Genomic DNA, 11,368 nt, shown 5'->3' on the forward strand with positions numbered 1-11,368 from the left:
TAAATAAGACTAATTATTTTTTCAATGTTGTTATTAGACTGAGTGAAATGTTATAGCCTATGGTCTCTCCAGATTCTAAATATAGCTCAAGTGCTTGGTTTGACCAAGTAAAACTATTTTTATATGCATTTTATGAAATATAGATGGAAAAATGAATGGCGGATGAAATCCCTTGGTTCTTATACTGAACACGGAAGAGGGCGTGATTATTATGGCTACATTCACACCGCAAACCATAGTGCTCAATTCTGTGTGATGCTGGACCCAGGAGGGCAGGCCTAGAAAGAGCCTAGAAAGTAGCCTCAGCCCTACTGACTGACCCCATGCTGAAATTTCCACAAATTGCTAGCACCCAAAGTGGCCAAACAATTTTGGTATTATTTTCTTCCTACATGTCTCTACTTTATATTTTGGTATGATAACCTTGCCGTCTTTGCTGATCTTGTAGCTTAATGATAGTTTTCACTCTGTAAACAAACCTACTCCCATATAGTCCAGTATTAAAGGAACACTCCGCCCATTTTCAACCAGCTTTGTATCATTAGAACATCAGTAGTATATCAGAAAACTGTAAACAGTTTTGAAGTCTGTCATTTAATTTTACAGTTATTGAGTGTTAAAGTGTGGACCAGTGACATCACTGGTCCACACTAACTCAAATTAATAACTCATTAACTCAAATCAACTCTCAATAACTGTCAAACTAGATGAATGATGAATAGTTTGACAGTTATTGAGAGTTGATTTGAGTTAATGAGTTATTAATTTGAGTTAGTGTGGACCAGTGATGTCACTGGTCCACACTTTAACACTCAATAACTGTAAAATTAAATGACAGACTTCAAAACTGTTTACAGTTTTCTGATATACTACTGTGATTACAGCACTGTATGCTGTCAATTGACTATGATTGTTTGGCACTTCTTGCCTATATTTATTTTATTTTTTGTTTTGTTTTTTGTTTTTACCATGTTCGAAATAAATCTAATCTAATCTAATCTAAATCTATATATATACGGTATATAGAATGATACTGTCTAGAGATCAGCGAATAATACAAGGGCGTGTACCCTATGATAAGAATACTCCGTCAATGCAATATGTAACTCTTCTAAGAAATATGTAACACTGGGAAGCAGTGGGAATGGTGCCCTGCCCGGACTTCTGTGCTGGCTGGCTCCCAATGAGTTAAACCTCTATTAAACAAAACAAATGGATAGCATTGATCGGGGTACTATTGTATCTGAAAGGAACTATGTGTATTTTTTTGCCTCGTACTGAATAAATGCAAGTATTTTTGAAAGTGCACGTTTTTGCCAAATTAACTAGATTAGATTGCTGCACTGAACTGAAGCGTCCACGCGCCAGTGTCTCCACCTCCTATGCAGCAGGGGGCGCTCACTATAAAGTTAATCCTCATCAGGACTGAACTGCAAATCAAGACCCGGGTCAACAGCTAACGTAGTCGGACAGAAAAACAAAAGTGCATAGTGCACATTGTGGCGGAAAGTGTAGTTTACATGTTAAGAGTTTATTTAGGCGATAGTTTCTCATCGGGCGTCATTTTGTTGATCATTTTTTACAAATAAACTCCTGCGAGTTGTGGGCGATTTGTCTTGAACATGGCTCCAACTATTCAGACGCAAGCTCAACGAGAAGACGGCCACAGGTAAAATAAATAAATAAAAATAGGCTTGCTTTCGATTAGTTCGTGTTCGTTAGCTAACGTTACACAGGTCATTAACGTTAATTTATATGATCGTTCATTGTCGGCGCCTAGTTAGCTAACGCGGTATCTTAGGAAACCTAACGACAACAAACAAGCTCAAGGATAAGTTAGCTAACCTCATGCTAACCTAACTGTGACACTGTAGTGAAGTCCTAACCTAACATTACAGCTCGTAACGTGGCGTGTTTATGAAACGGTGGTTCTCCCCTGCGACATAACAAACTAACGTTATTTACCTGGGACAAGCCTCAACACGAGACTCAGCCTCGTCGAGGCTAGGTGCAAGAGATCGTAAAGAGGATCTCACATAATTTGTACAGAAATGACAGTGGAAAAAACAGTAGTACAGCATTGACCCGATACCTAACATGTTTGATATGTCTCGTCATCTGTTTTCTTTTACAGTAGGAACTCTTCTCACAGAACGGTCCCAGAGAGGTAAGGGGATTTAACAATGTTAAGTGTCATCATATATTTTCAAATGTCTCTCTTTAAAAGTATTAGTTGTGTAAAAATGTGTCTTGGGCTGTACTCTTTCCTGTGACAGGTCAGGAGTGGTCTGTCGAGTGAAATACTGCAACAGTCTGCCTGACATCCCCTTTGACCCCAAATTCATCACATATCCATTTGACCAGCACAGGTGAATGCCCTCATTGCCCCCCTCCCCATTCACTGTCACTAGAATTGACATGGACGAACACGGACAAGACCTGATATCTCTTATTGTGTTGTGACAGGTTTGTACAGTATAAAGCCACTTCTCTCGAGAAGCAGCACAAGCATGAGCTCCTGACTGAGCCAGACCTTGGGGTCACCATTGATCTCATCAACCCAGACACCTACCGCATAGATCCCAGCGGTAAGTCTTGTCACTTGCCACATCCTTTCATGACCAAATTTCAGACATGCTGGTTGATTTAAATATTTTCATTTTTATTTTTTCAGTTCTCTTGGATCCGGCTGATGAAAAGCTATTGGAAGAAGACATCCAGGCTCCATCCAGCTCTAAGAGGTAAGATCACCAAATGTGTGACATCATGTTGAACCGCTGTTTAAGAATTGTGTGGAGGGTTCAGTTTGAACCTTTTGTTCGTCTTTCCGCAGATCACAGCAGCATGCCAAGGTGGTCCCATGGATGAGGAAAACGGAATATATTTCTACAGAGTTTAACAGATATGGTGTCTCCAATGAGAAAGTGGAAGTCAAGTAAGTCACTAAGAGCTACCAGACTTTATACCCCTACCTTTTACATTACCTGCTGTTATTGAAATGTTAAAGTATGTGACTTTCTTGTCTTCTTTTGTTAGAATTGGTGTGTCTGTCAAACAGCAGTTTACGGAGGAGGAGATTTACAAGGACAGAGACAGCCAGATTGCTGCCATTGAGAAGACATTTGAGGATGCACATAAATCGGTGAGGGAGCGTATTATTAGGTCATATGTCATTAGACTTGCACCTCCATTGAGGCGAACCAGGCCAACGAGTCATTGTCCATGTCAATCAAGCCATGTTTGCCATTTGGTGGCCGGTGTTTGGGGCAGCTAGTGATTATGTGATCTACAGTCTGTATCGGGTCCCCGCACTCGCAGGAAGCACTGTCCGTAAGACTTCAGCTCTGCATTACTACACCGTAGCACCGGTCCTCAAACAGTTGAGGGTTGTTCATTGCTTTCGAGCCAGATCCTGTCCAAGAATGTCCATGGGGTCCACTGTAGCAGTGCAGCCTAGATGGTTCTGCTGATTTTCACTGGTCACTCCGTCTCGTCCTGTCTTGGGGGTGTCAGCTAGTGGTGTTCAGACTCTCGTGTCAGCTCGTGGGTGTGCGTGGCTCCGGAATACGTACATTTCATGGCGTCTCCATAATGATCTTGTGGGGGTGGGGGCATTCACTGATCTGTGCCTTTCGAGAGAGGGCCAGTGTGGCTGCTACTCGTCCGACGATACCAGCTAGGACGGGTGGTTGGTTTACCAAAGTGGCTCGTAGACAACCGGAGACAGTCCTCAGGGTAACATCCAACTTCTTAATATGGGGACAACACCAGCGGTGGAGATGCGCAGTGTCTTTGTTTGTGGCTCCCCATGTGGTGCCGGCTAGACAGCGTATTATTTTTTTAATTATTATTATTATTATTTCTGATTTTCCCCCATTTTCTCCTCAATTGTACTTGGCCAATTTCCCCCTGCTGTCCCGGTCGCTGCTCCACCCTCTGCCGATCTGGGCCGTAGACTAGCACCATGCTTCCTCCGACACATGCGCAGTTTCTTTTTAACTGACAGCGGGGAGCTTCACGGGCAGGACGTAACACGTGGGAGGATCACGATATTCCCACCAGTTCCCTTCCGCCCTGACCAGGCGCCACAACCGACCAGAGGAGGTGCTAGTGCAGCGACTAGGACACATACCCTCAATCTGGCTCCCCACCCGCAGACACAGCCAATCAAGCCTGTATGGACGCCCAACCAAACCAGAGGTAACACGGGGGTGCAAACCTGCGCCCCTCGTGTTGGTAGGCAGGGAATCTACCGCTGGCCTCCCCAGAGAGAGAGAGAGAGAGAGAGATAGATATCGATCGATCTCATCGTACGGGAAAATACGAACGCGTCCTCTTTCCAACGTGTCTTCAACGGGGTCAGATAGGAGGAATATCCCTTCGCATAGCTCTGGCTGTCTTGTGTCCTTTGGGGATCCTGCTAACGCACAATAGACGGCTAACAATCGGCCTGACGAAAAAATTATGAGTGAGTCCATATTTTTGATAACGATATAATTGTTAGCTAGGGCCCAGAGCAAATATTTGCACCGGGTCCCATGGCAATGACGTTAACGCCACTGCCTCCAGCCCCTGTGTAGCTGCTCTGTGGCCAGCTGTGGAAGACTCTGTTTGTAATGGGCAGCTGATGTGAATTTGTGCATGCTTGTAACCCTCTGCTCCCTCCCAGGCTGTAAATAAATTATAAATGTATTCATGGTCAACCTGCCTAGTTTAATAAATGGGGGGGGGGGGGGGCTTTTTGACTTGTATGGGCTGTAAACATGCTTTTTCCCCCTCTCCAGATTGCACAGCACTACAGTAAACCCAGAGTTACTCCTGTGGAGGTCATGCCTGTGTTCCCTGACTTCAAGGTGAGCAGACTTTTTAACATGCAGAACATTTCACTCCACTTAGTGGCATTCAGCGTCTGTGATGATTTCAAATGCCTTGAGCAGTGGGAGGAGCTACAGGAATAAGGAGGCATTTCTTCTCCCTTCTCCCATCATGTTTTTTGTTCCTTTTCCCTCTTGTTTTTATTTGTCTCTTATTGGCAGTTTTACATTCAAGCATTTATCTTATTGTCTTAATACACGATACAGAAGGCATACTACATGTTTACTCCATTTCTTTTGTTGAAATCTGAATCGTTAGCTTTGTGCGCATTTTTGAGCAGCCATAGTAGTATTACATGCACATTGTGGTTGTGGATATTGATTTTATCTGTACCTTGTTTCCCCAGATGTGGATCAACCCATGTGCTCAGGTCATCTTTGACTCTGACCCTGCACCTAAAGACCAGTCGGCAACTGCGGGAGTGGATATGATGTCTCAGGCCATGATCCGGTGTGTAGATAATAAAACATAGGTTTTGTGGATATCTGTGTGCGTATATGAAGTAGATATTTTTGTATGGCCACTGATGTACCTGGTCTGTTACTCTACAATACAGAGGTATGATGGATGAGGAAGGAAATCAGTTTGTGGCCTACTTCCTGCCAAATGAGGAAACACTTCGCAAGCGCAAGAGAGACGTGGACGAGGAGTTGGATTACATGCCAGAGGAGCTGTAAGTAAAGCTATGACGTCAGCAGCAACTTTTTCTTTTGCTGCACATTATAATCAAGACCTCTGTTACTTTGCCTGTTCATGTCAACCTTAGTTACAATACGTATGTATTAACCTTGTAATTTGTTGTTTTGTGTGTGTGTGTGTGTGTCAGGTATGACTACAAGATAGCCAGGGAGTACAACTGGAATGTGAAGAACAAAGCCAGCAAGGGTTATGAGGAGAACTACTTCTTCATCTTCAGAGATGGAGATGGTGTTTACTACAATGAGCTTGAGACCAGGTAACTCATGTGCAGACAAGAGGCTTGTTTTTTATTTCGCCTCACTATGAAGAAGAGGAAAGCCAATTTTGACATGAACTAGAAATATCGGAAGCTCATTTCTAGCGTGCTCACCTGCTCGTCTATTGTGCGCCACCGCGGAACACCTCGCTGCCTTATTATAGTAGTGAGATTATTCACCGCAAATATGTTTAGATCATTAAATATATATTTGACTTTGATGCCAGTTGTTACGGTACAAAAGAAACCTGCACATCAATACCACCCACACTGGCATGGGGGGGGGGCTTTGATGAGAAACTGTGTTTGGCTGTGTCTACTCTCTACTTCCTGACACACTGTGCTGTGCATTGCAGAGTGCGTCTGAGCAAGAGGAGAGCCAAGGCCGGAGCTCAGTCCACCACAAACGCTGTGCTGGTGTGTAAACACAGAGACATGAACGAGAAGGAGCTGGAAGCCCAGGTGAGCCGAGCCCGCATGTCTTTGTACTGAACATGCCATCATGCAAGCTTGTTTGTTGTTAGAACAGCATTCATTTATATTACTGATTAAAATTAAGTTTTATTGATTGAACATTCACGTTCTTTATCTTTAAATACAATGATGTGTTGCCGCCATCTTGTAAAATCCACTCAACAACAGTGCTTTAGTGTTGGCCCTGTTGCTGTTTTTCTCTTTTGTTTTAATTTAGCTAGGGCATTGACACTTGGCATACTTACTAAAAAAGAATGCAAATGTTCAGTAAATCTGATCAAATTCAAAATGTAACGATCAAATGTAATCAGTAGGAGTGTTTTTTTTTTATAAGCATGTTATACAAATGAATTGCTATGTCCTCACTGTATGCACTTGGACGTATTTTACAATGACTTGAAACATAACAGCCAATTAGAACTGAGGACTGGAACTATCCATTTTATAATGATACCTGTAAGCTTGGATTCTTCTTCATTCCTCAGTAGTAGTAGTGTAGTGATGTCATTCCCCTTTATTGTCCACAGGAAGCACGCAAGGCTCAGCTGGAGAACCATGAGCCGGAAGATGAAGAGGAAGACCTGGACAAAGACCTGCAGGACTCTGGTCAGTTGTCTGTTTCTTTTATCCAGTGGCACCTAGCTGGTGGATTTTCTCTTCACTTAATTGGCACTGAATTAGCTACCTGCAGCACCATAGTAACAGTCAGCTCAGCATGTGCCCGCCAAATCGTTCACCATCTGCTGTTTCTCCGATGTCTTTTTAGGCGACGAGAAAGACAAGGGCAGCGGGAGCGAGGCGGAGAACTCGGACAGTGAATCCGAGAAGGAGGACGAAGACCGGGAGCGACCGGCACAAGACGAAGAAGAGGACGAGCAGGCCGGTAAGCGGAGGAGGAAGGCCAGCGGCGAGGAGAGCGGCGAGGAGAGGACCAGGGAACTGAGAGACGAGGTGGAGATCTTCGGCAGCGACGACGACAGTGAAGACGATGACGACGACAACGAGCCCAAGAACTCTGCCAGGAGCAGCGGGGAGGAGGGCAGCGGGAGCGAGGACGGAGGTGGAGAGCGGGGAGCCCGGCAGAGCCGCAGCCCCTCCCCGGCACACAGCGACCGCAGCAGCGAGCACTCCGAGGCAGAGCCCCGCGCTCACAGCCGAAGCGGGAGTGAACAAGGCTCGGAGTCCACGGACGCCAGTGACAGCGAATGAGATCCCCTCCTGTCCAGACCTGTGCGATGAAGGCCACTTATCTTATCTGTATGTTTAGCGCCGGTCAGTTGGTTTTAAAGCCCCATTATGTCATTTTTCTATTTTGTGGAAACTGCACCCGCACAGTTACAGATGCTAATGTTAATAAATGCTACACTTCCCCGTTTGTATGTTCAGATATCAGCCTTATTTTAGTGTTTCTGCTTGTAATCTCTACTTTGCTTACCTTTCTGCAATGTTTGTAACTGATTTGCTAGGGAAAATAGCTCAAATTATCCCCAAATATTGTCTGGTGGCTAATCGCACTGCTAATCAAGCTAGCAAGTGAAATGAACGTCACAATAAAAGCATACCTGCACTATGTTTGTCAGGTGAAAACTTTTAATTTGAAGGAGCAGAGTTAAAAGTTCCAGGCAACTTGACAGGCTCCGGGATGCAGCCACCAAAAATACATAGTGCAGGAACAGGCCTTTGGAGGGCAGTGTAGGAATGATGGAGGCGTCATTCTCCTATTAGAAGTCACTGTACCATCAAAATGATTACCGTATATAAAATTATATTAAGGTAAAAAAAAATAATGGGGTTTAAAAAAAAAGCCCAGACTGCCTCATGGAAATGTTTTGCTGTCTCATACTGACTCAGTCTCGGCCTGGAGTCGCTTGATGGTTGAAAATAATAAATGCAATTTGTGAGGGAGATCCATGTGGTATTTGGGCCCCTGAGGTTGTCAGTTAATGTTTGAATGATTTTGTAGATTTAGCTGACACCTACCAGTAGTTATTTGTACACCATTCCTCTACATTTGTTTGACTGACTTGTCTGTCAGATATTCAATGCAGGATCAGATAGGAGAGTCCTGGTGCACACGGCTCATCTTACAAAGTCTTTATTTGGTGCATAGATCAATGGAGGATGTAAAAATGTTTTTGTTTTCTCAACCTTTGACAGTTTGTCATTGCATTAATATGGCTTTGAAACAATAAAATGCAGGTAATGTTTTGTAAGAAAATCATTGGTCAATCCCCCCCCCCCCCCCCCCCCCCCCCTGAACATCTAAATAATGCTGTGAATTTAGCTGCATGCTGATTTTACTATCAGTCCACACATTGCAGAAGTGCCTGTGCCATTTTATTGTATGTTAAATAAGTATTTTATTAGCTTTAGTTCAGATCTACATTTGAGAGGAATTTGGTTGTAATACAATATGAAATTGATATTTGTATTTGATGTCCAAAATTAATAAGATTACAAGACAAAAACATTCACATTTGAGTGAATAAATCATTTAATAGCAATGATATGCATAAGTATGAATAAAACGAGTGAAATTACAGATATTCGTTTTTTAATAAAGAATTAAACTTGATAGTTGTAAGCCGTAGGAAGATGCATTTTCAGCGGAAAAATGACAGCTGGTCCTTCAGCCACTGCTCTGACAAGTCGTCATTGTTTCTTGTTTCAAAGACCTTACAAAGTAAAGGCAGAGAAGATCAGACAAAATGTGAAACATTTTAAGTGACCATCATTACTCATATATATATATATATATAGACACCCTGATCAATAAACAGTTGCCTACTTAAATGTCAGATTTATAGTCAAGCAACAATGAAACAGTAATCAAGTTGAGGTGCTGAACTTTAAATGTAGCTACTCTAGAAAGTAGTTATTTATTTAATAACTGCATATGTACAGTAAACACTTGTCTTTAGTTACATCAACACCACTGGACTTATATAATCAAATGTAGGTATTTGGGATAATCACCTTTGTGAGCTCTGCAGCTTGGACCAGTTGGTTCTTGCTGCCTGCGTACATCATCTGTTGTTCAGGCTTGCACCCTATTGAATTGTGTGATAAACGTTATTACCCCCACAGAGATTCCTAACTTTGATAAAGAACATCCAAGAGATGTCACACTCCACACATTATAAATATTCATGAATTAAACTATTTCAGAGCAGTGAAGATCTGTGTTAATTAAGTTTTCTCGTTCTACTCTGCAAACCAAACAAGAATATTTCAGTCTAATGAAGGGCAAAGAGAGTGCTTTTGGCTTGTGACAGCCAGGATGATTACTTACCCATTGGACTGGAAAATATGAAGCACAGAGGATAAGACACTCTGCCATCAGCATGGACATATTTGTAGCTGTAGACAATGAATGTGCATTGTTGTCAAGGAACATCAAACTGAATGATGTTCTGATAACATAGTTGCCATATTAGTACAGAATCCCTAAATACTGTTGTGTGTAAATGTGCAGACTTTAAGAAGAAAACTATGCAAGAATGTGCTTGTTATGTTCAGTGAGGATATCTGGGCTGCCGCTCTGGAAGTTCATCTCTCAAGTCATCCAGGGAAATATCCTGAAAGACAGAGTTTTCTTAAATATCCTGAAAGACAGTTTTCTTTGTGACTAACATCTGCAAAAGACAAAGTTAAATCAGTTTACTTGCCTCATATTCCTCCTCAAGGATTACAAGCTGTTTCGCCATGTCTATTTTCACTGAAAAAGAAGAATGATTATTGGTCTTTTTTATTTTGCACATTTGCCTGTCCACACTCTTGTTAAAATTTGGAATTTGGCAGAACAAATGACAACTGTGTTATTAAAAATGGTTAAATTGAATAATTAGACTTGAGATAATAAACATTCAACACTAGCATGTGATGTGATACTCACTCAATATGGCAGCATTGTTGGTTTCTTTTCGAAATCTAAACTTCCTCAGTTTTTCTTTCAGGCTCTCGTCCACTTCACAAACAACCAGTGAACTTGACTGCAAAATAGAATAGAAAATCAGTAAAAGACTAAGAAGGCAGACTAAGAAATGTAAAAATATTTAAATAATATTATGTGGCTTATTATACATTGCAAATAATCTAGAGCCCCAAAAACAATGTTGGGGACATCAGTTTAAACAATTTCAAACATTGAGCTTTCCATCCAATGTGCATGCCTGGATGGACTGAGTAAACATTCAGAATAATATCGTGATATATTTTGAGGACAGGAAATGTTTTTGTTGCAGCATGGGCGAATGTAGTTTCCTGTGTGAAGAGAGCGAGGGGGATGGTAAACTTGAAGAAAGTAATACGGTAATCAGAAACCAACTAAAAAAACAGTCAAATCATCTGAATCTATTAAATTTCTACAGAAAAACATGATCTTTCAAGCAAATTCAACAGACTTGTTTCATACCATTCTCAAAGGGGTCTGCGCCTGCCTTCCTGTCTTCAGTGACACTGCCTTTCTTGAAGTTCCTTACACCAGCTAGTGACAAGCTGACACAGCTACTCTCAGTCTCAAATCCTCCTAGTGAATTTCTTTTATAGTCTATGGGGCAAAGGCACATCAGTGCCCCCTCCCCTTTTCTCCAGAACATGATGACATTGGCCATTGTGCAAACTCCCTCTGATGTCAGGTAGCACAAGTTTGCTCTGCACTCAGATAATGTGCTGTATTCAACAATGTGAATGTGATATATAATTGTCTGCGACACAAAGAAATAAAACAATATTTGGACCAAAATTATACATTCCAGTCTGACACAACAGATTTAATTGTCAACCTTGAATAGATCATCTATATTATTTGAAGTAAACTAAATCAAGCACCACATGGTGCCTGACCTGCATAGTGTTTCCCTGGCTGAGTTGGCACTATTATACAGTCAATGGTTGGCACTTGGCAGGGTGGACCAGCCTTTCCTTTGGCAGTGAACGCAGTGGTTCTCAAACTTTTTCACATCAAGGACCCCTAAACTGACACAAAAATTAGACCATGGATCCCCATCTGACAAGATGTTTTGCTTTTAGATGTTTTATTAGAACGTGTATGAAACCCATGAC

At 42.1% G+C, this 11,368-nt stretch overlaps 2 protein-coding genes across 2 annotated transcripts; one reads left to right on the forward strand and one right to left on the reverse strand.

Annotated features, from left to right (window-relative positions):
• Positions 1-1,457: 1,457 nt before the first annotated feature.
• On the forward strand, positions 1,458-8,669 carry paf1 (PAF1 homolog, Paf1/RNA polymerase II complex component). The gene is made up of 14 exons (XM_083637816.1): positions 1,458-1,669; positions 2,135-2,167; positions 2,277-2,369; positions 2,467-2,588; positions 2,675-2,741; positions 2,834-2,935; positions 3,037-3,142; positions 4,785-4,853; positions 5,222-5,325; positions 5,432-5,548; positions 5,702-5,830; positions 6,187-6,292; positions 6,832-6,910; positions 7,071-8,669. The coding sequence occupies exons 1-14, from the start codon at positions 1,623-1,625 to the stop codon at positions 7,511-7,513; spliced, it is 1,617 nt and encodes a 538-aa protein (XP_083493942.1). The 5' UTR covers positions 1,458-1,622; the 3' UTR covers positions 7,514-8,669.
• Positions 8,670-8,780: 111 nt separating this feature from the next.
• gmfg (glia maturation factor, gamma) lies at positions 8,781-10,828 on the reverse strand. The gene is made up of 7 exons (XM_083637817.1): positions 10,719-10,828; positions 10,200-10,296; positions 9,973-10,022; positions 9,831-9,882; positions 9,597-9,677; positions 9,281-9,354; positions 8,781-8,979 (listed from the first exon to the last, which is right to left on the reverse strand). Exons 1-7 carry the CDS (start codon positions 10,719-10,721, stop codon positions 8,908-8,910), a joined length of 429 nt encoding a protein of 142 aa, XP_083493943.1. The 5' UTR covers positions 10,722-10,828; the 3' UTR covers positions 8,781-8,907.
• Between the last annotated feature and the right edge of the window lie 540 nt (positions 10,829-11,368).

Source organism: Poromitra crassiceps (genome assembly GCF_964638095.1).
Source record: "Poromitra crassiceps genome assembly, chromosome: 5".
Taxonomy (NCBI): Eukaryota; Metazoa; Chordata; class Actinopteri; order Beryciformes; family Melamphaidae; genus Poromitra; species Poromitra crassiceps.